Genomic DNA, 24,546 nt, shown 5'->3' on the forward strand with positions numbered 1-24,546 from the left:
GAATCCTGCCCGGGACCCTGAACCCCAAACCTGAGCTGGGACCCCAAACCTCAGCGGGGACCCCGAATCCTGCCCGGGACCCCAAATCCTGCCCTGGATCCCAAATCCTGCCCGGGACCCTGAACCCCAAACCTGAGCTGGGACCCCAAATCCTGCCCTGGAGCCCAAACCTGAGCTGGGACCCCGAATCCTGCCCGGGACCCCGAATCCTGCCCGGGAGCCCTGAACCCCAAACCTGAGCTGGGACCCCGAATCCTGCCCGGGACCCCAAACCTGAGCTGGGACCCCAAACCTCAGCCGGGACCCCGAATCCTGCCCAGGACCCCAAATCCTGCCCGGGACCCCAAACCTGAGCTGGGACCCCGAATCCTGCCCGGGAGCCCTGAACCCCAAACCTGAGCAGGGACCCCAAAATCCTGAGCCAGGACCCCTGAACCCCAACCCTCAGCCAGGACCCCAAACCTGAGCTGGGACCCCAAACCTGAGCTGGGACCCCAAATCCTGAGCTGGGACCCCAAAATCCTGCCCTGAACCCCAAAACCTGAGCTGGGACCCCAAACCTGAGCCGGGACCCCAAAATCCTGCCCTGGAACCCCTGAACCCCAAACCTGCGCCTGGAACCCCCTGAACCCCAAAACCTGAACCTGGAACCCCTTGAACCCCCAAATCCTGCTCTGAACCCCAAAACCTGACCTGGACCCCAAAACCTGGCCCTGAACCCCCCGAACACCAAAACCTGAGCCTGAACCCCCAAATCCTGAGCACGGACCCCAAAATCCTGCCCTGAACCCCAAAAACCTGCTCCACAAACAGCCCAAGGCAGCGATCGCTCAGGAACTGCCCCGACAGCACCTGGGGACCCCAAAGCTGAGCCGGGACCCCAAAATCCTGCCCTGGAACCCCCTGAACCCCAAGATCGTGCCCTGAACCCCCCAATTGACCCCCAGCCCGTCCAGCAGCTTTGGGTGCCCCGGGTTCTCATCCCGCGGCTTTTGGGGTGTCCTGGTCCCCCCCCCCGGGTTTTGGGGACCCCCCCATGTTTTGGGGACCCCCCATATTTCGGAGTCCCCCCACTTTGGGGGTTCACCCACAATCTCAGCTCATTGACCCCCAGCCCGTCCAGCAGCTTCGGGTCTCTGGGTTTTGGGGCCCCCCCCATGTTTTGGGGCCCCCCCCATGTTTTGGGGACCCCCCATATTTCGGGGTCCCCCCATTTTGGGGGTTCACCCACAATCTCAGCTCATTGACCCCCAGCCCATCCAGCAGCTTCGGGTCTCTGGGTTTTGGGGACCAGCCCCCCGGGTTTTGGGGACCCCCCCCATTTTTGGGGCCGCCCCCATTTTTGGGGCCCCCCCCATTTTTGGGGCCCCCCCTTTCGGGGTTCACCTGCACCCTCAGCTCGTTGGCCACCACCCCGTCCAGCAGCTCCTCGCCGAAGGGGTCGAAGTTGTGGTGGCGGCTCCGCAGCAGCGGCGGCTTCAGCACGAACCCGGAGCCGCCGTTCAGCTCAAACAGCCCCAGGTTCAGCTGCATCGGCACGTCTGTGGGGCAGGTGTGGGGCAGGTGTGGGGCGGGTGTGGGGCGGGTGTGGGGCGGGTGTGGGGCGGGTGTGGGGCAGGTGTGGGGCAGGTGTGGGGCAGGTGTGGGGCAGGGTGTGGGGGAGGATGTGGGGCAGGGTGTGGGGCAGGTGTGGGGCAGGGTGTGGGGGAGGATGTGGGGCAGGGTGTGGGGCGGGTGTGGGGCAGGTGTGGGGCAGGGTGTGGGGCGGGTGTGGGGCAGGTGTGGGGCGGGTGTGGGGCGGGTGTGGGGCAGGTGTGGGGCAGGGTGTGGGGCAGGGTGTGGGGCGGGTGTGGGGCGGGTGTGGGGCAGGGTGTGGGGCAGGGTGTGGGGCGGATGTGGGGCGGGTGTGGGGCGGGTGTGGGGCAGGGTGTGGGGCGGGTGTGGGGCGGGTGTGGGGCGGGTGTGGGGTGGGTGTGGGGTGGGTGTGGGGCAGGGTGTGGGGCAGGGTGTGGGGCAGGTGTGGGGCGGGTGTGGGGCGGGTGTGGGGCAGGTGTGGGGCAGGGTGTGGGGCGGGTGTGGGGCAGGTGTGGGGCGGGTGTGGGGCGGGTGTGGGGCAGGTGTGGGGCGGGTGTGGGGCGGGTGTGGGGCGGGTGTGGGGCAGGTGTGGGGCAGGTGTGGGGCAGGGTGTGGGGCTGGGATCTGCTGTGGGGCTCAGCCATGGGGCGATGGGGCAATGGGGCTCAGGGCATTGAGCCCAAACAGCCCCAGGTTCAGCTGCATCGGGACATCTGTGGGGCAGGGGCTGTGCTGTGGGTCTCGCTATGGGGCAGGGGCTGATCTATGGGGCAGGGGCTGTGCTGGGGGTCTCACTATGGGGCACGGGCTGATCTATGGGGCAGGGGCCGTGCTGGGGTCTCGCTATGGGGCAGGGGCTGTGCTGTGGGGCAGGGGCTGTGTCGTGGGTCTCGCTATGGGGCAGGGGCTGATCTATGGGGCGGGGCCTGTGCCATGGGTCTCGCTATGGGGCAGGGGCTGATCTATGGGGAAGGGGCTGATCTATGGGGCAGGGGCTGTGCCGGGGGTCTCACTATGGGGCAGAGGCTGTACTGTGGGGCAGGGGGCTGATCTATGGGGCAGGGGCCGTGCCGCGGGTCTCACTATGGGGCAGGGGCTGATCTATGGGGCAGGGGCTGATCCGGGGGCCTCACTATGGGAGAGACTGATCTATGGGGCAGGGGCTGATCCGGGGGTCTCACTATGGGAAGAGGCTGATCTATGGGGCAGGGGCTGTGCTGTGGGGCAGGGGCTGATCTATGGGGCAGGGGCCGTGCTGTGGGTCTCACTATGGGGCAGGGGCTGATCTATGGGGCAGGGGCTGTGCTGTGGGGCAGGGGCTGATCTATGGGGCAGGGGCTGTGCTGTGGGGCAGGGGCTGATCTATGGGGCAGGGGCTGCTCCAGGGGTCCCGCCGTGGGTCTCACCGAGGGTCTGGAAGTTCAAGGCCGCCATGTGGCACCCGGCCCCCCAGAACACGTGGGGCTGGAAGTTGGAGGAGTCGACGCGGGTGCCCTTGGGGTAGACGCGGCTCAGCTGCCGCTTGTTGTACCTGCGCGTCAAGGACCCACAGCGACCCACAGCGACCCACAGCGACCCACAACCGACCCACAGCGACCCACAGCGACCCATAGAGACCCACAACTGACCCACAGCGACCCACAACCGACCCATAACTGACCCACAACTGACCCACAACTGGCCCACAACTGGCCCATAACTGACCATAACTGACCGTAACTGACCATAACTGACCCATAACTGACCCACAACCGACCCACAACTGACCCAGAGCTGCCGCTTGTTGTACCTGCGCGACAAGGACCCACAGTGACCCACAGCGACCCATAGAGACCCATAGAGACCCACAACCGACCCACAACTGACCCATAACTGACCCATAACTGACCCACAACTGACCCACAACGACCCACAACGACCCATAGAGACCCACAACCGACCCATAACTGACCCACAACTGACCCACAACCGACCCACAACCGACCCACAACTGCCCCACAACCGACCCATAACTGACCCACAACCGACCCACAACTGCCCCACAACTGCCCCACAACTGCCACTTGTTGTACTTGCGTGTCAAGGACCCACAGCGACCCACGGAGACCCATAGAGACCCACAACTGACCCACAACCAGCCCCATAACTGCCCTATAACTGACCTGCAACTGCCCCATAACCAGCCCCATGTCTGTCCCACGTCTGCCCCACAACCAGCCCTATAACCAACCCACGCCTGCCCCACAACCAGCCCCACATCTGCCCCGTAACTGACCTACAACTGCCCCATAACCAGCCCCATAACCAGCCCCACGCCTGCCCCATAACTGACCTACAACTGCCTCATAACCAGCCCCACATCAGCCCCACACCTGCCCCATAACCTGACCCACAACTACCCCATAACCAGCCCCATAACAGCCCACGCCTGCCCATAAGTGACCCACAACTGTCCCATAACCAGCCCCATAACTGACCTACAACTGCCCATAACCAGCCCCACATCAGCCCCATAACTGGCCCCATAACTGACCTACAACTGCCCCATAACTGACCTACAACTGCCCCATAACCAGCCCCACGCCTGCCCCATAATTGACCTACATCTGCCCCATAACTGACCTACAACTGCCCCATAACCAGCCCCACATCAGCCCCATAACCGGCCCACAACTGCCCCACAGCTGCCCCATGACCAGCCCACAGCAGCCCCCAGCAGCCCCCCGGCTGCCCCCCAAGTGCCGGTTACTCCACGAACTCGCGTGGGGGCTCTTGCTCAGCTGCTCCAGCCCTTTGGTTTCCACGAACGACGACATTTCAAACGCCTTGTCCCGCTCTGCCGCCAAATCCAGCATCGGCACCCCGGAACGCCCCGAAACGCCCCGAAACGCCCCAAAATCACCCCGAAATCACCCCGAAACGCCCCGAAATCACCCCAAAACACCCCGAAACGCCCCGAAACACCCAAAAATCACCCCAAAACACCCCAAAATCACCCCGAAACACCCCAAAATCACCCCGAAATCACCCCGAAACCACCCCAAAACACCCCGAACCGCCCCAAACCACCCCGAAATCACCCCAAAACCACCCCGAAACACCCCAAATCACCCCGAAACACCCCAAAATCACCCCAAAATCACCCCGAATCACCCCAAACCACCCCGAAATCACCCTGAATCACCCCAAAACCACCCCAAAATCACCCCAAAACCACCCCCCAAAACACCCCCAAATCACCCCAAAACACCCCAAAACACCCCCACAAATCAGTCACCCCAAACCACCCCCGAAACCCCACAAAATCACCCCCAAAACACCCCATAATCACCCCAAACACCCCAAACCCAGGACCCCCCAATACCCCAGACCCCCCCAATCCCCCGGACCCCCCTAAACCCTCAGCCCCCCAAACCCCCAGGACCCCCCAAACCCCAGGACCCCCAAACCCCCCGGACCCCCCTAACCCTCAGCCTCCCCAAACCCCCCAGGACCCCCCAAATACCCCAGACCCCCCCAAAATCCCCCCGGACCCCCCAAATCCCCCAGGACCCCCCAAAATCCCCCCGGACCCCCCTAAACCCTCAGCCCCCCAAACCACCCCGGACCCCCCAAATCCCCCCAAATCCCCATGACCCCCAAATCCCCCAGGACCCCCCAAAACCCCCCAGACCCCCCTAAACCCTCAGCCCCCCCAAACCCCCCCAGGACCCCCCAAATACCCCAGACCCCCCCAAAATCCCCCCGGACCCCCCTAAACCCTCAGCCCCCCCAAACCCCCCCCCCGGACCCCCCCAAACCCCCCGCCCCCCCTCCCGCCCTCACTGGCGGCCGCCGGGAAGGACTTGAACTTGACCGGCTCCACGTAGTTGACCAGCGTGGACATCTCCTCCGTGGCCGTCACCTCCGTGCCCGCCGTGCCCTGAACCCCAAAAACGGGGGCACCCCCAAAATCTGGGGGGCCCCCAAAACACACGGGGAGTCCCCAAACCCCCCCCCCACCCGGGACCCCCAAACCCACCGGGAACCCCCAAATCCAAAGGATCCCCCCCCCCCAAACCCCCCAGGACCCCCAAATTGTGAGCTTGATGCTGGTCGTGCCCTGAACCCCAAAAACGGGGGCACCCCAAAAATGGGGGGGGGCCCAAAACACGGGGGTCCCCAAACCCCCCACGAACCTCCAAACCCACCGGGAACCCCAAATCCAAAGGGATCCCCCCAAAACCCCCAAACACCAGGGGGACCCCAAAACTACAACCTCGCTGCTGTTGTGCCCTGAACCCCAAAAAGCGGGGACCCCAAAAATGGGGGGGCCCCCAAACCCCCCTGGGACCCCCAAAGCCACTGGGAACCCCCAAATCCAAAGGATCCCCCCAAAACCCCCTGGGAACCCCCAAACCCCAAAGGGACCCCGAAACTGTGACCTCGGTGCTGGCTGTGCCCTGAACCCCCAAAAATGGGGGACCCCAAAATCGGGGGGTCCCCAAAGCACACGGGGGGTCCCCAAAACCCCCCCGGCCCCCCCAAACCTCGTCCCCTGTGGGTTTCCTCCCGTCCGGCTCCTCCTCGTCCTCGTCCTCGGTGTCGGCATCTGGGGGGACACGGGGTTTGGGGGGGCCCTGAACCCCAAAATCTCACCCTGGACCCCAAAACTGACCCCGGATCCAAACCCCTGAACCCCAAATCCCTGAACCCCCAAATCCCTGAACCCCCAAACCCCTGAACCCCAAAGCTCCTGAACCCCAAACCCCTGAACCCCCAAATCCCTGAACCCCCAAACCCCAAATCTCCTGAACCCCAAATCCCTGAACCCCCAAATCCCTGAACCCCCAAACCCCCTGAACCCCCAAACCCCAAATCTCCTGAACCCCCAAACCCCTGAACCCCCAAAGCTCCTGAACCCCAAACCCCTGAACCCCCAAATCCCTGAACCCCCAAACCCCAAATCTCCTGAACCCCAAATCCCTGAACCCCCAAATCCCTGAACCCCCAAACCCCCTGAACCCCCAAACCCCAAATCTCCTGAACCCCAAATCCCTGAACCCCAAATCCTGAACCCCCAAACCCCCTGAACCCCCAAACCCCCAAATCTCCTGAACCCCAAATCCCTGAACCCCCAAATCCCTGAACCCCAAACCCCCTGAACCCCCAAACCCCAAATCTCCTGAACCCCAAATCCCTGAACCCCCAAACCCCTGAACCCCCAAACCCCAAAACCCTGAACCCCCAAATCTCCTGAACCCCAACCCCCTGAGCCCCCAAATCCCTGAACCTTCTTAACTCCCAAACCCCTGAACACCAAAACCCCTGAACCCCAAACCCCCAAATCCCTGAACCCCCAAACCCCCGAACCCCCAAACTGACCGATGGATTTTCGGGGCTCCCCCAATCGCGGCCCCTTCTCGTCCCCATTGGGGACCCCGATTTCGGGGGCACCTGGGGGGATGGGGGGGTCAGGGGACCCCAAAACCCGCGGGGATTGAGGGGGAATTTGGGGGTGCAGGGGAGGATTTGGGGGTTCACGGGGGTTTGGGGGGTTCAGGCAGGTTTGGGGTGCAGGGGGATGTTTTTTGGGGTTCAGGGTCAGTTTTTGGGGTGCGGGGTGAGTTTTGGGGTTCAGGATCAGTTTTGGGGTGCAGGGGTTTTGGGATACTGTTCTCATTTTTGGGGTGCAGGGAGATGCAGGATCAGTTTTGGGGTGGAGGGTGAGTTTTGGGGGTGCAGGATCAGTTTTGGGGTGCAGGGTGAGTTTGGGGGTGCAGGATCAGTTTTGGGGTGCAGGATCAGTTTTGGGGGTGCAGGGGATGTTTTTGGGGTGCAGGGTGAGTTTTGGGGGTGCAGGGGATGTTTTTGGGGGTGCAGGGGATGTTTTTGGGGTGCAGGGGATGTTTTGGGGGGCAGGGTGAGTTTTGGGGGTACCGTTCTCATTTTTGGGGCGCAGGGGGGTCCGGGGTCCCCCCTCGGCCGCCGTTTCTTGTTCGTTCACCAGGATGCGGCCCAGCAGCTCCTGGGGGCTGGGCAGGGGCACCCCCGGCTCCAGCTGCACCCAAAAACAGGGGGGGACCCCAATAGTCACCCCCAACCCCCCCAGCCCCGACCGACCGATCCCGCCCCCCAAAATCCCCTAAAATCCACTGCGACGCACCCAAAACCCCAACCCAGCCCTCCCCAAATGACCCCCCAGACCCCCCCGCACCCCAAAACCCCCCTGTACACCCCAAAAATCCCCCTCCTGAACCCCCAAAATCCGCGGTGAACCCCAAACCTCCTGTGCTGCTCCCCACCAAATCCTGCAGCCCAAAATCACCCAAAACCCCCCAAAATTCACCAACAACTCCCCCAAAATCCCCCCCAGCCCCCCAAAAAAGACCCTTCAGGCCTCCTCCCCAGACCTCCCTGCACCCAAAACCCCCTGTACACCCCAAAAATCCCCTCCTGAACCCCCCAAATCCCCCTGTACCCCAAATCTTCTGCTGGGCTGTTCGCGACCAATCCTGCCCCCCAAAATCACCCACAACCCCCTCAACAATCTCCCCAGGCCCCCAAAAAGACCCCTCAGGCCTCCCAGACCTCCCTGCACCCCAAAACCCCCCTGTACACCCCAAAAATCCCCCCAGAACCCCCCAAAAACCCACCGGGTACTTGTGCAGGGTTGGGTGAGCAGCGCGTCCCCCAGGATGCTCCTGCAATACTCGGCCATCTTGGCCTGTTGCTTGGCCCTGGGGGGAAAATTGGGGGGCTGGGGGTCCCCAAAACACAGGGGGTCCCCCCAACCCCCCCAGCCCCCCAGTCCCGATTTGGGGGAAAAAAGGGGTTTTAGGGCTTTATCATTCGTCATTGTCCAAGCTTCTCTTAGGCCCTAGGGAGATATTGGAGGGATATTGGGGGGCTGGGGGGTGGAATTTTGGGGGCTGGGGGGGTCACCAAAACACACAGGGTCCCCCCAACCCCCCACAGGCCCCCAGCCCCAATTTTGGGGTGAAAAAGGGTTTTTTGGGGCTATTTGGGGAGGTCCCGGACGTTTTCAGGAGACCTGAGAGTATTTGGGGGGGATGTCAATGATTTGGGGGGACCCTGGAAATTTGGGGGACCCCAGAGTTTTGGGGATCCCTGCGAGCTTTGGGGGAACCCCAGGATTTTGGGGGGACCCCTGTTGGTTTGGGGGACCCCTGGAATTTTTGGGGGATCCCTGAGGTTTGGGGGGACCCTGGAAATTTGGGGGGACCCCAGAGTTTTGGGGATCCCTGGGAGGTTTTGGGGGACCCTGAAGTTCTTGGGGAACCCCAGGATTTTGGGGGGGACCCGTGAGAGTTTGGGGGGGGACCCTGGAAATTTGGGGGACCCCAGGAGTCTTGGGGGACCCCGGTGGTTTGGAGAACCCAGGATTTTTGGGGGGGGACCCTGAGGGTTCGGGGGACCCCCCCCAAGTTTTGGGGGACCCCCCAAGTTTTGGGGTACGCACGAGTCGACGTGGTTCTCGAAGGAGAGGATGACGGGGAACGGCGACGTCTTGAAGGCGCTTTCGGCGATGGCCTCGATCACCTCCTGGAAATGGGGGGTCAGGGGGGACCCCAAAACCCGACATCCCCCCGGGGGGCACCCCAAGATTTTGGGGGGGTCCCAAAGGGGCTCAGGGTGGGTGCTGAGGGGGTTTTGGGGGCCCCAGAGGGGGCTCAGGGGGGTTTTGGGGTCCCCGTGTTTTGGGGTTCACCTTGAGGGGCCCCTCGGTGGTGACGGTGACACGTGGGGGTCACGGGGACCCCATGGGGGGGTGAAGGTCTCAGTGGGTTTGGGGGGGTGCTGGGGGGTCCCTGTGGGTTCTATGGGTCTGGGGGCCCTTTGGGGGGTTTCGGGGGGCCCGTATTTCGGGGTTCACCTTGAAGGGCCCCTCGGAGGTCACGGCGAAGCCCCATGCGGGGGGATGGAGCTCTGGGTGGGTTTGGGTGGGTGCTGGGGGGTCCTGTGGGTGCTGGGGGGTCTGGGTGGGTTCTATGGGTCTGGGGGCCGTTTGGGGGGCTCAGGGGGGTTTTGGGGTGCCCAGAATTTGGGGTTCACCTTGAAGGGCCCCTCGGAGGTCACGGTGAAGCCCCATGCGGGGGGACGGAGCTCTGGGTGGGTTTGGGTGGGTGCTGGGGGGTCCCTGTGGGTGCTGGGGGGTCTGGGTGGGTTCTATGGGTCTGGGGGCCGTTTGGGGGGCTCAGGGGGGTTTTGGGGTGCCCAGAATTTGGGGGTTCGCCTTGAAGGGCACCTCGGAGGTCATGGTGAAGCCCCATGTGGGGGGATGGAGCTCTGGGTGGGTTTGGGTGGGTGCTGGGGGGTCCCTGTGGGTGCTGGGGGGTCTGGGTGGGTTCTATGGGTCTGGGGGCCCTTTGGGGAGCTCAGGGGGGTTTTGGGGTGCCCAGAATTTGGGGTTCACCTTGAAGGGCCCCTCGGAGGTCACGGTGAAGCCGTGGGGGTCACGGGGACCCCATGGAGGGAATGAAGCTCTGGTGCATTTGGGTGGGTGCTGGGGGGTCCCTGTGGGTTCTACGGGTCTGGGGGCCCTTTGGGGGGTTTTGGGGGGCCCGTATTTCGGGGTTCACCTTGAAGGGCACCTCGGAGGTCATGGTGAAGCCGTGCGTGACCACGGGCTCGTCATCGGGCGCCCGGCCCTGCCAGCAGTCCAGCTCCACGCAGCGGCAGCCGCTCAGCAGCACCTGCCGGTACATCTCGGCCGACGAGGCGCCCGCCAGCTGCCCCGCTGCCAATTCGGGGGGTCGGGGGGGGCCCCAAAACATGGGACACCCCCCCGGACCCCCCCGAGAAACCTGCACCCCAAAACTCATCACCCAAGGGATACGGGACCCCCCAATATCCCCGGGACATCTTGGCCAAGGAGGCACCCGCCAGTTGCTTTGCTGGGGATATTGGGGTTCGGTGGGGGCCCAAAATCGGGGACACCCCCCCCTGCACCCCCAGACACCCCCGACACCTCCCCAAAAACCTGCACCCCAAAACTCGTCACCCAAGGGACACAGGGACCCCCCAATATCCCCGGGACGTCTTGGCCAATGAGGCGCCCACCAGTTGGTTTGCTGGGGATATTGGGGTTCAGGGGGGTCCCCAAAACCTGGGACACCCCCCCCTGCACCCCCCCCGCACCCCATATCGCAGGGACCCCCCAATATTTTGGGGACCCCCCCCCCAAACTCTCCTGGACCCCAAAAAGCCCCCACCAGCCCCCCAAATACCCCAGAGCAGCCCCAGCTTTTGGGGGGCAGGTTTGGGGGTTCAGGGGGGTGCAAGGGGATACAGGTTTTGGGGGGCAGGATTTGGGGTACAGGAGGGTTTCAGTTTTTGGGGTGCAGAGGGATTTTTGGGGTACCTGTGAGGTCGGTGCTGTGGGATGAGCTGATGAAGTAGTTGGGTGGGATTGGGGGGGCAGGTCTGGGGGGCAGGTTTTGGGGTTCAGGGGGGGGTGCAGATTTTTGGGGGGCAGGATTTGGGGTGCAGGGGGGTTGCAGGTTTTGGGGGGCAGATTTTTGGGGTGCAGGGGGATTTTTGGGGTACCTGTGAGGTCGGTGCTGTGGGATGAGCTGATGAATCAGTTGGGTGGGATTGGGGGGGCAGGTTTGGGGGGCAGGTTTTGGGGTTCAGGGGGGTGCAGATTTTTGGGGGGCAGGATTTGGGGTGCAGGGGGGTTGCAGGTTTTGGGGGGCAGGATTTGGGGGGCAGATTTTTGGGGTGCAGGGAGATTTTTGGGGTACCCGTGAGGTCGGTGCTGTGGGATGAGCTGATGAAGTAGTTGGGTGGGATTGGGGGGGCAGGTTTGGGGGACAGGTTTTGGGGTTCAGGGGGGATGCAGATTTTTGGGGGGCAGGATTTGGGGTGCAGGGGGGTTGCAGGTTTGGGGGGGCAGGTTTTTGGGGGTACCTGTGAGGTAGGTGTTGTGCGAGGAGCTGATGAAGTAGCTGGGCAGGGGCTGCCCCATGTCCTGGTGCAGGCGCAGGATTTCGGGGGGCAGGATGCTGTTCTCCTCGCCCCCCAAAAAACGGCCGAACCCCTCAACCGACAGCTGGTCTGGGGGACACGCGGGGGCACCACAAAACTCACCCTGCACCCCAAAACCCCCCCAGACACCCCCCGACCCCCCAAAACCCCCCGAACACCGACCCTTCCCCACAGGCCTGCAGTGCTGGATGAGCCCCCGAAACCCCCCAAAACCCCTCAGGACACCCCAAAACCCCCTTCAAGACCCTCAGGACACCCCCAAATTCCTCTTGGGACCCCCCAAAACCCCTCAGGACCCCCTCAAATCCCCCGGGGACCCCAAAAAACCCCCAAGCCCCCCAAAATCCTGACCCCTCTCCTGGACCTACAGGTTGGGCCTGTAGCACCACATGACCCCTCAAAACCCCCCAAGACAACCCCAAATGCCCCCCAAACCCCCCAAAATCCCATCAGGACACCCCAAGTTCCCCTGGGGACCCCCAAAAAACCCCGGGGACCCCCAAAACCCCCCCGTACCCCTGTCCCAGAACTGCCGGTCGCTCCCATATTGCTGGTTGAGCCCCCAAACCCCCCCAAATCCTCCAAAATCCAGCCCCCAAAACCCCTCAAAACCCCCCAAAACCCCTTCAGGACACCCCAAATTCCCCTGGGGACCCCCGAAAAAACCCCGGGGACCCCCAAAACCCCCCCGTACCCCTGTCCCGGAACTGCCGGTCGGTCTCGTATCGCTGCACCAGCGCCCGCGCCTGCTCGGGGCTCATCGGGGGGTGCAGAACCTCGTTAAGGCGCGGGTCTCGTTGGCGCGTGTTAACGAACTCCCGCAGCTGCTCCAGCGTCAGGTACGGCTTCCCGGCCGCCCCGCTGCACCCCGACACCCCAAAAACACCTCAGGCACCCCGAAAACGCCCCAAAAATACCCCCCGGGGGCCCCAAAAACCCAAGAGAACCCAATGGAGAAACTCAAGGAAGGTCATGGTGGAAACCACCCGTGTGGGACCCCAACCTGCTCCCCTTGGAGAAATGGGGGTGTCGGGGGCCCCCCAAAACCCCCAGGGGACCCCAAAACCCCCAGAGCCCCCCAAACCCCTAGGGGACCCAAAACACCCCAAAAATACACCCTGGGACCCCAAAAACCCAAGAAAACCCAATGGAGCAACTCAAGGAAGATGATGGGGGAAACCATCCATATGGGACCCCAACCTGCTGCCCTTGGAGAAATGGGGGTGTCAGGGGCCCCCCAAAACCCCCAGGGGACCCCAAAACCCCCAGAGCCCCCCAAACCCCTAGGGGACCCAAAACACCCCAAAAATACACCCTGGGACCCCAAAAACCCAACAGAACCCAATGGAGAAACTCAAGGAAGATGATGGGGGAAACCATCCATATGGGACCCCAACCTGCTCCCCTTGGAGAAATGGGGGTGTCAGGGGCCCCCCAAAACCCCCAGGGGACCCCAACCCCCCCAGGACACCCCAAATTTTGGGGGGGTCCCCACATTTCCAGCAGGATCTTGTCGATGTCGGGGCGCAGACACAGTTTGCTCAGGAACCTCTGGAACGTGTCGAAGCTGAACTGGTCGGGGGGAATCGCCTCGCCCTGGGGGACCCCGAAAATCAGGGGGGACCCCAAAATCGGGGGGGACCCCGATACCCCCCTGGGGACACCCCAAAATCAGGGGACCCCCCCCAAAAATCAGGGGTGACCCCAAAAATCAAGGGGGACCCCGATACCCCCTGAGGACACCCCAAAATCATCCTATATTTTTGGGGGTGTCTCCCTGTATTTTGGGGAGGTCCCCCTATTTTTTCAGGGGGTCCCTGTATTTGGGGTCCCCTATTTTTTGGGGGGGGGCCCCTGTATTTGAGGGGTCCCCTTATTTTTTTAGGGGGTTCCCAATATTTTGAGGTCCCCTTATTTTTTGGGGGGGGGGTGTCGGTGTATTTTGGGGGGTCCCCATTTTTGGGGTGCCCCCATTTTTGGGGTTCATACCCGGGTGCAGTTGAGCCCACACGACTCCAGCGCCGTCTCCACCCGCTTCTTGTCAGCCGAGAACATCTTCAGGATGCTGGGGGGGGACCCCAAAAATTGGGGGGGGTCCCCAAAAATGGGGGGACCCCCAAATTTCAAGGGGGCCCCAAAAAAAGGGCTCCCAAAAATTGGGGAAAATCGGAAGTTTTGGGGACCTCAAACTACCGAAAAATAGGGAAATAATAAGCCTGTAAATTGGGGGGTCCCTCAAAAATTGGGGGGGCCCCAAAAATGGGGGGACCCATAAACTTGGGGGGGGCCCAAAAAAGGGCCTCCCAAAAAACGGGGAAAATCAGAAGTTTGGGGGACCCCAAAATATGGAGAAATAGGTAAATAATGAGCCCATAAATTGGGAGGTACCCCCAAAATTGGGAGGGTCCCCAAAAATGGGGGGGTCCCAAAAAAGGGGCTCCCAAAAATTGGGGAAAACCTGAAGTTTTGGGGACCCTTAAAACCTAAAGAATTGGGGAAAATGGCAAAAAGGGGGGACCCCCAAAATTTGGGGGATCCCAAAAAAGGGGGGGGTCCCCAAATTTCATGGGGATATTGGGGGACCCCAACATTCAGCCTTAGGGGGGGAAGTTCCTAAGAGGGGAGACCCCAAAATTTGGGGCAGAAATAAAAGGATTTTTGGGGGGGTCCCCCTTAAAATTTGAGGGGTACAATGGGGGAGGTCAGGGGGGTCGGGGGGTGGGGGGCCCCCCAAAATTTTGGGGGTTCACTCACTTTTTGACGGGGATCCGCCCGTCCTGGTTCACCTGCAGCTTCAGCTTCGTGTACCTGGGGAGGGTTCAGGGGACCCCCCGACACCCCAAATTTAGGGGGGACCCCAAAATATGGGGGGGGGACCCTGGGGAGGATCTGGGGGTGCAGGGGAGGATTTGGGGGGTGGTTTTGGGGTGATTTGGGGTATTTTGGGGTGTTTCACTCACAGTTTCCTCAGGTACGTGTTCTGGGGGGTTGGGGTCAGTTTTGGGGTGATTTTGGGGTGATTTTGGGGTGATTTTGGGGTGTTTCACTCACAGTTTCCTCAGGTATGTGTTCCAGGGGGTTGGGGTCAGTTTTGGGGTGATTTTGGGGTGATTTTGGGCCGTTTCAGTCACGCTTTCCTCAGGTACGTGTTCCGGGGGGTTGGGGTCAGTTTTGGGGTGGGTTTGGGGTATTTTTGGGGTGTTTTTTGGGTATTTTGGGCCATTTAACACACACTTTCCTCAGGTACGTGTTCCGGGGGGGTTGGGGTCAGTTTTGGGGTGGTTTTGGGCTGGTTTTGGGGTGATTTTGGGGTGTTTTGGGGCTATTTTGGGCCGTTTTACTCACGCTTTCCTCAGGTACGTGTTCCCTGGCGTTTGAGGTCAGTTTTGGGGTGCTTTTGGGGTGATTTTGGGGTGATTTTGGGTGGTTTTGGGGTGTTTCACTCACGCTTTCCTCAGGTACGTGTTCTGGTGGGTTTGGGCTCAGTTTTGGGGTGGGTTTGGGCTGTTTTTGGTCTGGTTTTGGGGTATTTTGGGCTGTTTTACTCACGCTTTCCTCAGGTACGTGTTCCCTGGCGTTTGGGGTCAGTTTTGGGGTGATTTTGGGGTGTTTTTATGGTGTTTTTGGGGTGTTTTGGGCCGTTTTACTCATGCTTTCCTCAGGTATGTGTTCTTGTGGGGTTGGGGTCAGTTTCGGGATGATTTGGGGGTATTTTTATGGTGATTTTGGGGTATTTTGGGCTGGTTTACTCACGCTTTCCTCAGCTACATGTTCGGGGGGGTTTGGGGTCAGTTTTGGGATGATTTTGGGGTATTTTTATGGTCTTTTTTGGCTGGTTTTGGGCCGTTTTACTCACGATTTCCTCAGGTACGTGTTCCGGGGGGTTTGGGCTCAGTTTTGGGGTGGTTTTGGGGTATTTTGGGCCATTTAACACACACTTTCCTCAGGTACGTGTTCCATGGCGTTTAGGGTCAGTTTTGGGGTGATTTTGGGGTGTTTTTATGGTGTTTTTGGGGTATTTGGGGCCGTTTTATTCACGCTTCCCGCAGCTCCATGTTCCGAGGGGCTTGGGGTCAGTTTTGGGGTGTTTTTAAGATAGTTTTGGGGTGTTTTTAAGGTGTTTTTGGGGTGGTTTTGGGCCGTTTTACTCACGCTTCCCTCAGGTACGTGTTCGGGGGGGTTGGGGTCAGTTTTGGGGGGGTTTTGGGGTATTTTGGGGTGTTTTTGGGGCATTTTGCGCTGTTTCACTCACGCTTTGCTCAGGTACATGTACTGGGGGGTTCGGGGTCAGTTTTGGGGTGGGTTTGGGCTGTTTTTGGTCTGGTTTTGGGGTATTTTGGGCTGTTTTACTCACGCTTTCCTCAGGTACGTGTTCCCTGGCGTTTGGGGTCAGTTTTGGGGTGATTTTGGGGTGTTTTTATGGTGTTTTTGGGGTGTTTTGGGCCGTTTTACTCATGCTTTCCTCAGGTATGTGTTCTTGTGGGGTTGGGGTCAGTTTCGGGATGATTTGGGGGTATTTTTATGGTGATTTTGGGGTATTTTGGGCTGGTTTACTCACGCTTTCTTCAGGTACATGTTCGGGGGGGTTTGGGGTCAGTTTTGGGATGATTTTGGGGTATTTTTATGGTCTTTTTTGGCTGGTTTTGGGCCGTTTTACTCACGATTTCCTCAGGTACGTGTTCCGGGGGGTTTGGGCTCAGTTTTGGGGTGGTTTTGGGGTATTTTGGGCCATTTAACACACACTTTCCTCAGGTACGTGTTCCATGGCGTTTAGGGTCAGTTTTGGGGTGATTTTGGGGTGTTTTTATGGTGTTTTTGGGGTATTTGGGGCCGTTTTACTCACGCTTCCCTCAGCTACATGTTCCGAGGGGCTTGGGGTCAGTTTTGGGGTGTTTTTAAGATAGTTTTGGGGTGATTTCAAGGTGTTTTTGGGGTGGTTTTGGGCCGTTTTACTCACGCTTCCCTCAGGTACGTGTTCGGGGGGGTTGGGGTCAGTTTTGGGGGGGTTTTGGGGGTATTTTGGGGTGGTTTTGGGGCATTTTGCGCTGTTTCACTCACGCTTTGTTCAGGTACATGTACTGGGGGGTTCGGGGTCAGTTTTGGGGTGGTTTTGGGGTGTTTTTAAGGTGTTTTTGGGGTGTTTTGGGCCGTTTTACTCATGCTTTCCTCAGGTATGTGTTCTTGTGGGGTTGGGGTCAGTTTTAGGATGATTTTGGGGTATTTTTATGGTGGTTTTGGGGTGTTTTGGGCCGTTTTACTCACGCTTTCCTCAGGCACGTGTTCCGGTGGGGTTGGAGTCAGTTTTGGGGTGTTTTTGGGGTATCTTTATGGCGTTTTTGGGGTATTTCGGGCTGTTTTACTCACGCTTTCCTCAGCTACATGTTCGGGGGGGTTTGGGGTCAGTTTTGGGGTGTTTTGGGGTATTTTGGGCTGTTTTACTCACGCTTTCCTCAGGTGCGTGTTCCGGGGGGGTGGGCTCAGTTTTGGGGTGGTTTTGGGGTGGTTTTGGGCTGGTTTTGGGGTATTTTGGGCTGTTTTACTCACGCTTTCCTCAGGTACGTGTTCCGGGGGGGGTGGGCTCAGTTTTGGGCTGGTTTTGGGCTTGTTTTGGGGTATTTTGGGCTGGTTTACTCACGCTTTCCTCAGGTACGTGTTCCGGGGGGTTTGGGCTCAGTTTTGGGCTGGTTTTGGGCTGGTTTTGGGGTATTTTGGGCTGTTTTACTCACGCTTTCCTCAGGTACGTGTTCCGGGGCGCGTTGCGGGCCAGGATGTTTTTGGCCAGTTGGAACAAAGCGTCCGCCCACACCTGGGGGGGGGACACCCCAAAATCAGCCCCCAAACCCCCCCCCCAAACCCCCCGGGACCCCCCAAAATGGGGCCCCTTGGTCCCCTCAGAGTCCTCGGGACCCCCCGAGACCCTCAGAGACCCCCCCGGGGACCCCCAAATGGGAACCCTGGGCCCCCCCAAATCTCCCCCCAAGAGCCCCAGAGACCCCCAAAAATGGACCCTCTGAGCCCCCCAAACCCCCTGGGACCCCCAAATTGGCTCCCAGGGCCCCCCCAGACACCCCCAAAATCGGCTCCCAGGGCCCCCCAAAACCCCAGAGACCCCCCTGAGCCCCCCCAAACCCTCAGCACCCCAAAAATGGACCCTCTGAGCCCCCCAAACCCCCTGGGACCCTCCAAAGCCCCCCCAGACACCCCCAAATTGGCTCCCAGGGCCCCCAAAAACCCCAGAGACCCCCCAAAATGAACCCCCCGAGCACCCCCAAACCCTCGGCACCCAAAAACGGACCCTCCGAGCCCCCCAAACCCCCTGGGACCCCCCAAAGATCCTCAGACACCCCCCTGGGACCCCCAAATGGGCCCCCTGAGTCCCCCCAGACCCTCAGCACCCCAAAACCAGACCCTCCAAGCCCCCCCAAGACCCCCCCAAACCCCCTGGGTCCCCCCAAACCCCCTGGGACCCCCCCAGGCACCCCCAAATCGGCTCCCAAGGCCCCCCAAAACCCCAGAGACCCCCCGAAATGACCCCCCTGAGCCCCCCCAGACCCTCAGCACCCCAAAACCGGACCCTCCGAGCCCCCCAAACCCGCTGGGACCCCCCAAAGCCCCCACCTGGGCCACCCCGTCCTGCACGGCCAGGAAGTTGAGGAAGGTCAAGGTCACCAGGTCGGGGCCGTGAACGACCGACAGGAGGCGCCGCCCGGGGGGGGCCGGGGCGCCCAGCCCCAGCGCCTCGCGCGTCCGGGGGTCCTGCACCCCAAAAACACCGAACGTGGGGGTCCTGGACCCCGAAATACGGAGCCATGGGGGGCACTGAACCCCCAGCCCCAGCGCCTCGTGTGTCTGGGGGTCCTGCACCCCAAAAATACACAATATGGGGGTCCTGAACCCCAAAATATGGAGCCATGGGGGGCACTGAACCCCCAGCCCCAGCGCCTCGCGCGTCCGGGGGTCCTGCACCCCAAAAACACACAATATGGGGGGCACTGAACCCCCAAATATGGAGCCATGGGGGCACTGAACCCCCAGACCCAGCGCCTCGCGCGTCCGGGGGTCCTGCACCCCAAAAATACACAATATGGGGGGCACTGAACCCCCAAATATGGAGCCATGGGGGGCACTGAACCCCCAGACCCAGAGCTTCGGGGGTCCGGGGGTCCTGCACCCCAAAACAGCACCCGTGGGGGTCCTGAACCCCAAAATATGGAGCCATGGGGGGCACTGAACCCCCAGCCCAGAGCTTCGGGGGCCCGGGGGTCCTGCACCCCAAAAACACCGAACGTGGGGGTCCTGAACCCCAAAATACGGAGCCATGGGGGCACTGAACCCCCAGCCCCAGCGCCTCGCGCGTCCGGGGGTCCTGCACCCCAAAAACACCCCAAAACCAGCACCCATGGGGGTCCTGAACCCCAAAATATGGAACCATGGGTACCCCAAAAATACAGTACAGGGGTCCTCAACCCCAAAATACACAACATGGTGGTCACTGAACCCCAAAAGCAGCACCCATGGGGGTCACTGAACCCCCAGACCCCCCAAAATACAGCACATGGGGGTCAGCGAACCCCAAAACGGGGTCTCCCAGGCCCCCCGCTCTGTTTGTTATTGTAGGGTCTCCCGTATTTACCTTGGGCACCCGCGCGTAGCGGCCGGTGCGGGTGTCACGGATGGTGCTGATGTCCAAGAGCTCGACCTCCTGCGGGACCCAGGCGTCCGGGTGGGACCCAGGCGTCCGGGAGGGGACCCAGGCGTCCGGGAGGGGACCCAGGAGTTTGGGGGAGGGGACCCAAGAGTTCAGGGGAGGGGGACCCAGGTGTCCGGGAGGGGACCCAGGAGTTCAGGAGGGGACCCAGGAGTTCGGGAGAGGACCCAGGAGTTCGGGGGGGGACCCAGGAGTTCGGAGCGGGGGGAACCCAGGTGTCCGGGACTGCCCCTCCCCCCTACAGGGGACCCAGGCGTCCGGCGGCACTTCCGGAGTGGGGGGAGGGGCGTGGGAACGGGCACCCCGGGTCCCATCGAGGGGACCCAGGCGTCCGGGTGGGGCTGATAAGGGCAGGACGGGGCGGGGGGGGGGGGGAAGGTTCCGGGGGGACCTGGGGGGAATTGGGGGGCCCCAGAATTTGGGGGGGGACCCAGGAGTTCGGGGGGGACCCAGGAATTCGGGGGGGGACTCAGGCGTTCAGGAGGGACCCAGGAGTTTGGGAGGGGACCCAGGAGTTCGGGGGGGACCCAGGCGTTCGGGAGGGGACCCAGGAGTTCGGGAGGGGACCCAGGCGTCCGGGGGGGACCCAGGCGTCCGGGACTGCCCCTCTCCCCCACCAAGGGCCCCAGGGCACTTGAAGGGGTCCCAGATTTGGGGTGCTGGGGGGGCAGATTCTGGGGGTGCAGCAGCTTTCAGGGGGCAGGTTTTGGGGTGCTGGGGATGGGGGGGCAGGTTTTGGGGTACCCGCTGGGGCAAGTTTGGGGGCGCAGGCTTTCAGGGCACAGAATTTGGGGTACCCAGGGGTGGGGGTTTTGGGGTGCAGGTTCTGGGGTGCTCTCACCATACTGGGGCCGCTCCAGTAAAGGAAAAAGCCCTCGGGGTCGACTCGCAGCGTCACCGGGGTGCGCGTGGGGGGGTCCTGGGGGAAACTGGGGGTTCAGGGGGGGTCCCCAAAACCCCCCACCCCCCCCGAACCCCCCAACCCGCTCCCGAACCCCCCAAACCCCCCAAATCCCCCCATAACCCCCAAACCAGCCAAAAGAGACCCAAAAGGGACCCAGGCGTCCGGGTCACCCCCCACATTAAAAACACGAGAAATGGGGAAAATTGGGGTGAAACGCGGGGATTGGGGGGGGGGGTGGGGGGTGCGGGATTTCGGGGGGTCCCCTGGGAAAATAGCCCGAGGGGGGGACCCAATTTCCCAGTTTCTGGCCCCAAAATGGGGTCAGGGCCGGAAAAGGGGGTCACGGGGGGGTGCCCCAAATTGGGGGAGTGAGAGGGGGAATTTTGGGGGGTCCTGAGGATTTGGGGGGGCTGGGGGGACCCAGGAGTTCAGGAGGGGACCCAGGAGTCCGGGAGGGACCCAGGCGTCCGGCAGGGAACCCAGGCGTCCGGGAGGGAACCCAGGAGTTCGGGGGGGACCCAGGAGTTCGGGGGGGACCCAGGAGTCCGGGAGGGACCCAGGCGTCCGGCAGGGAACCCAGGAGTTCGGGGGGGACCCAGGCGTCCGGGAGGGGACCCAGGAGCCCGGGAGGGGACCCAGGCATTCCGGGAGGGACCCAGGAGTCCGGGAGGGACCCCGACGTTCGGGGGGGACCCAGGCATCCGGGAGAGAGCCCAGGAGTTCGGGGGGGACCCAGGCGTCCGGGAGGGGACCCAGGAGCCCGGGAGTGACCCAGGCGTTCGGGGAGGGACTCAGGAGTTCGGGGAGGGACCCAGGAGTGCGGGAGGGACCCAGGCGTTCCCCGCTCACCTCGTCCCACTGCACGAACTTGTTCCCGTTCCGCAGCATCTCGGGCACTCGCGGCGGCTCCAGCGGGAGCGGAACCGGCGGCGGCGGCGCCGCCATCGCGAGGGGCGTGGCCACGGGAGGGCGTGGCCACGGCGTGGGGGCGTGGCCACGGCTGGGGCGTGGCCACGGCGGGGGCGGGGCGGCGTGGGGGGCGGGGCCACGGCGGGGGGGGGCGGGGCCACGGCGGGGCCGTTCATCCCGGCGGGCCCCACACCCTTGCCGCTTTAACAGTGGGCGTGTCCCGGGCGGTGAGTGTTGCCGCTTTAAGAATGGCCATCGCCACTTTAAGAGTGGTCATTGCCGGTTTAACATTGGGCGTGGCAGCTTTAAATTGGGCGTCACCGCTTTAAGAGTGGGCGTTGCCGCTTTAAGAATGGTCATTTCTGCTTTAAATGGGTCGTTGCCGCTTTAAGAATGGGCGGCGCCGCTTTACGAGTGGGCGGGTCCCGGGCGGTGGTCGTTGCCCCTTTAAGAGGGCGCGTTGCCGCTTTAAGAACGGGCGTTTCTGCTTTAAATTGGGCGTCGCCGCTTTAAATTGGGCGTCGCCGCTTTAAGCGCGGCCGTGTCCCGGGCGGCGGGCGTTGCCCCTTTAAGAGCGGGCGCGCCGCGGGCGGTGGGCGTGGCCAGCTCCCTCACAAAGACCCGCGCGCGTTCGGGGGCGGAGCCGCAGAGCCGCTTCCGGCGGCCGCCGGTTCCGGTGTCGGCCGGTTCCGGTTCCGGCGCCGGCCCCGCCATGGCGTCCCGCGTGTGCTTCGCGGTGCCCGGGCCGGGCGGGGACGAGGCCGCGGAGCCCCCGGGGCGGCGCCAGGGGAAGGTCACGGTCCGGTACGACCGGCGGGAGCTGCGCAAGCGGCTGCACCTGGAGGAGTGGATCCTGCAGCAGCTCACGGCGCTCTACGACTGCCCGGTACCCACCGGGACCCCCAAAACCCCACCCCGGGGCCCCAATATTGGATCCTCCCCCCCTTCATTTATCCCCCGGGACCCCCCGGGTTCGATACCGGGACCCTCAGGACCCCCCAAACCGGCACCGGGACCCAAACCCCCCCCGGGGCCCCAATATTGGATCCTCTCCCCCTTTATTGACCCCCCCGGGTTCGATACCGGGACCCTCAGGACCCCACAAACCAGCACCGGGACCCGAAACCCCCCCCGGGACCCCCCAATATCGGCCCCTCTCTCTATTATTGACCCCCCGGGACCCCCCGTGTTCGATACCGGGACCCCCCCAAACCAGCACCGGACCCCAACCCCCCCGGGTTCGATATTGGGACCCCCCCGACCCCCCCAAACCGGCACTGGGACCTGAACCCCCCCCCCCGGGACCCCCCCATATCGGCCCCTCTCTCTATTATTGACCCCCCGGGACCCCCGTGTTCGATACCAGGACCCCCCAAACCGGCACTGGGACCCCAAACCCCTCCCGGGGCCCCAATATTGGTTCCTCCCCCCCTTCATTGACCCCCGGGTTTGATACCGGGACCCCCCCAAACGGCACTGGGACCCCAAACCCCCTCCGGGTTTGGTATTGGGACCCCCCGACCCCCCCCAAACGGCACCGGGACCCCAACCCCCCCCCCGGGGCCCCAATATCGGTCCCTCCCCCCTTTATTGACCCCACCCCAGGACCCCCAAACAGCACCGGGACCCCCTGGCCCCCCCGGCACCCCCTAATATCGGCTGCTCCCCCCCTTAATTGACCCCCCCCGACCCCCCCAAACCGGCACCTGGACCCCCTGACCCCCCCGGGACCCCAATATCAGTCCCTCCCCCCCCTTTATTGACCCCCCCCCAGGGCCCCCAAACGGCACCGGGACCCCCAAACCCCACCCGGGTCGGTACCGGGACCCTCCCCTCTTTGGGACCCCCCAAATTCTCCCCTATTGACCCTTTTGCGAGGGGGCGTGGCCACCTCGAGGCCCCTCCCCCAGTGGGCGTGGCCGTGTCTGACCCACCCCCTGCAGGATGGGTGGGGGGGTCCTTATCCCTTCCCATGATCCTTTGCGGGGAGGGGTGACCACACGAAGCCCCTCCCCCGAGTGGGCGTGGCCCTTTTAGCCCCGCCCCCCCGCACAACGGAGGGCGTGGTCACACAGGCTCCTCCCCCGAGTGGGCGTGGCCATCTCTGACCCCACCCCCTGCATAGTGGGGGGCGTGGCCACCCCAGGCTCCGCCCCCAGTGGGCGTGGCCCTTTCAGACCCCGCCCCCTGCAGGAGGAGGAGATCCCGGAGCTGGAGATCGACGTGGACGAGCTGCTGGACATGGAGAGCGACGGCGCCCGAAGTGCCCGCGTGCAGGTCCCCGAAACCCGGGGGGGACCCCGAAACCCGGGGGGGACCCAAAACCCGGGGGGGGTCCCCAAAACCCGGGGGCGTTCCCCCAACTCCCCAGCAGGGGGCAGCGATCGGCGGCACCGCAACCATTTCCGGGCATTTCTCCCCAATTTTGGGGTCCCCTATAATGTGGGGGGGGGGTCACTGGAACTTCAACTTACCCTCCGAAGGGGGGTGGTCCCCAAAATCTGGGGGGGGTGTTCCCAAATTCCAGGGGGGTTCCCCAAATCCCAGCAGGGGGCAGCGGTTCTCACCCTATGGATGTTCCATTGGATTTCTGGGGAGTTTTTGCCCAATTTTGGGGTTCCTCAAGTTTCTGGGGGGAGGGGGAGAAGCAGTGGGGGAGGGGTCCCTAAAGTGGGGGGAGGGGCTCGGATCTGGGAGGGGTCCCCGAAACTATGGGTGGGGGAGGGGACGTGGTGACAGGGGGGACCCCAAATCGGGGGGGGGGGGGGAGGGGCCTGAGGGCCCCCCCAGGTTCTGGGGGTCCCAGCCCCCCCTGACCCCCCTTTTCCCTTCCCCCCCCCAGGAGATCCTGGTTGACTGTTACAAACCCACCGAGGTGAGCGGGGGAGGGGCGGCGCCCGGATGCCTGGGTCCCCTCCCGAACTCCTGGGTCCCTGGGGCATGCCTGGGTCCCCTCCCGAACTCCTGGGTCCCCTCCCGAACTCCTGGGTCCCCCCGCACTCCTGCATTCCTGGGGCACTCCTGGGTCCCTCCCGGACGCCTGGGTCCCCCCTAACCCCCCTTCCCCCCCCCCAGGCGTTCGTCGTCGGGCTCCTGGAGAAGATCCGGGGGCTGCAGAAGCTCAACACCCCCAGAAGAAATGACCCCCCGCCCCTCCCCCCCCGCCCCCCCCTCCCCCCCGAGCTCAGGGTGGGGGAGGGGCCGCCCCCCCCCACTTTTGGGGTCTCCCTCCCCCCCGCAATGATAATCAACCTCCCCCCCACCATTTGGGGTTTTTTTTGGGGCCCCCCCCGGGGGTTTTATTGGGGGGGGGGGGGAGGAATTTTGGGCCTTTTTTAGTGGTTTTTTTTTTTTAAAAAAAAAAAAAAGTCTTGGGGTTGTTTTTATATGAATTTAATAAACGGAACTTTGAGAATTTCGGGGGGTTTTGTGTGACGCCCCCCCCCCCAAAAAAAAAAAA

General features: G+C 62.6%; 2 protein-coding genes across 2 annotated transcripts in view; one reads left to right on the forward strand and one right to left on the reverse strand.

Annotated features, from left to right (window-relative positions):
- Positions 1 to 21,146, reverse strand: part of LOC136000262 (1-phosphatidylinositol 4,5-bisphosphate phosphodiesterase beta-3-like) — a 36,156-nt gene extending 15,010 nt beyond the window's left edge. Inside the window, 22 exon segments of the mRNA XM_065654041.1 lie at positions 1,387 to 1,541; positions 2,982 to 3,106; positions 4,325 to 4,341; positions 4,344 to 4,411; positions 5,401 to 5,497; positions 6,105 to 6,166; positions 6,940 to 7,011; positions 7,495 to 7,615; positions 8,211 to 8,224; positions 8,227 to 8,294; positions 9,038 to 9,120; positions 10,158 to 10,315; positions 11,488 to 11,634; positions 12,260 to 12,426; positions 13,061 to 13,161; positions 13,555 to 13,630; positions 14,320 to 14,373; positions 17,292 to 17,371; positions 18,184 to 18,321; positions 19,199 to 19,267; positions 20,115 to 20,192; positions 21,027 to 21,146. Of these exon segments, the coding sequence (XP_065510113.1) occupies positions 1,387 to 1,541; positions 2,982 to 3,106; positions 4,325 to 4,341; positions 4,344 to 4,411; positions 5,401 to 5,497; positions 6,105 to 6,166; positions 6,940 to 7,011; positions 7,495 to 7,615; positions 8,211 to 8,224; positions 8,227 to 8,294; positions 9,038 to 9,120; positions 10,158 to 10,315; positions 11,488 to 11,634; positions 12,260 to 12,426; positions 13,061 to 13,161; positions 13,555 to 13,630; positions 14,320 to 14,373; positions 17,292 to 17,371; positions 18,184 to 18,321; positions 19,199 to 19,267; positions 20,115 to 20,192; positions 21,027 to 21,122 (2,046 nt within the window). The 5' untranslated portion in view covers positions 21,123 to 21,146.
- A 333-nt stretch (positions 21,147 to 21,479) lies between these two features.
- On the forward strand, positions 21,480 to 24,476 carry LOC136000264 (uncharacterized). Its single transcript, XM_065654042.1, has 5 exons — positions 21,480 to 21,508; positions 21,621 to 21,972; positions 23,280 to 23,363; positions 23,929 to 23,961; positions 24,162 to 24,476. The coding sequence occupies exons 1-5, from the start codon at positions 21,480 to 21,482 to the stop codon at positions 24,423 to 24,425; spliced, it is 762 nt and encodes a 253-aa protein (XP_065510114.1). The 3' UTR covers positions 24,426 to 24,476.
- Positions 24,477 to 24,546: the final 70 nt, after the last annotated feature.

This window comes from Caloenas nicobarica, chromosome 32 (assembly GCF_036013445.1).
Source record: "Caloenas nicobarica isolate bCalNic1 chromosome 32, bCalNic1.hap1, whole genome shotgun sequence".
Lineage (NCBI taxonomy): Eukaryota > Metazoa > Chordata > Aves > Columbiformes > Columbidae > Caloenas > Caloenas nicobarica.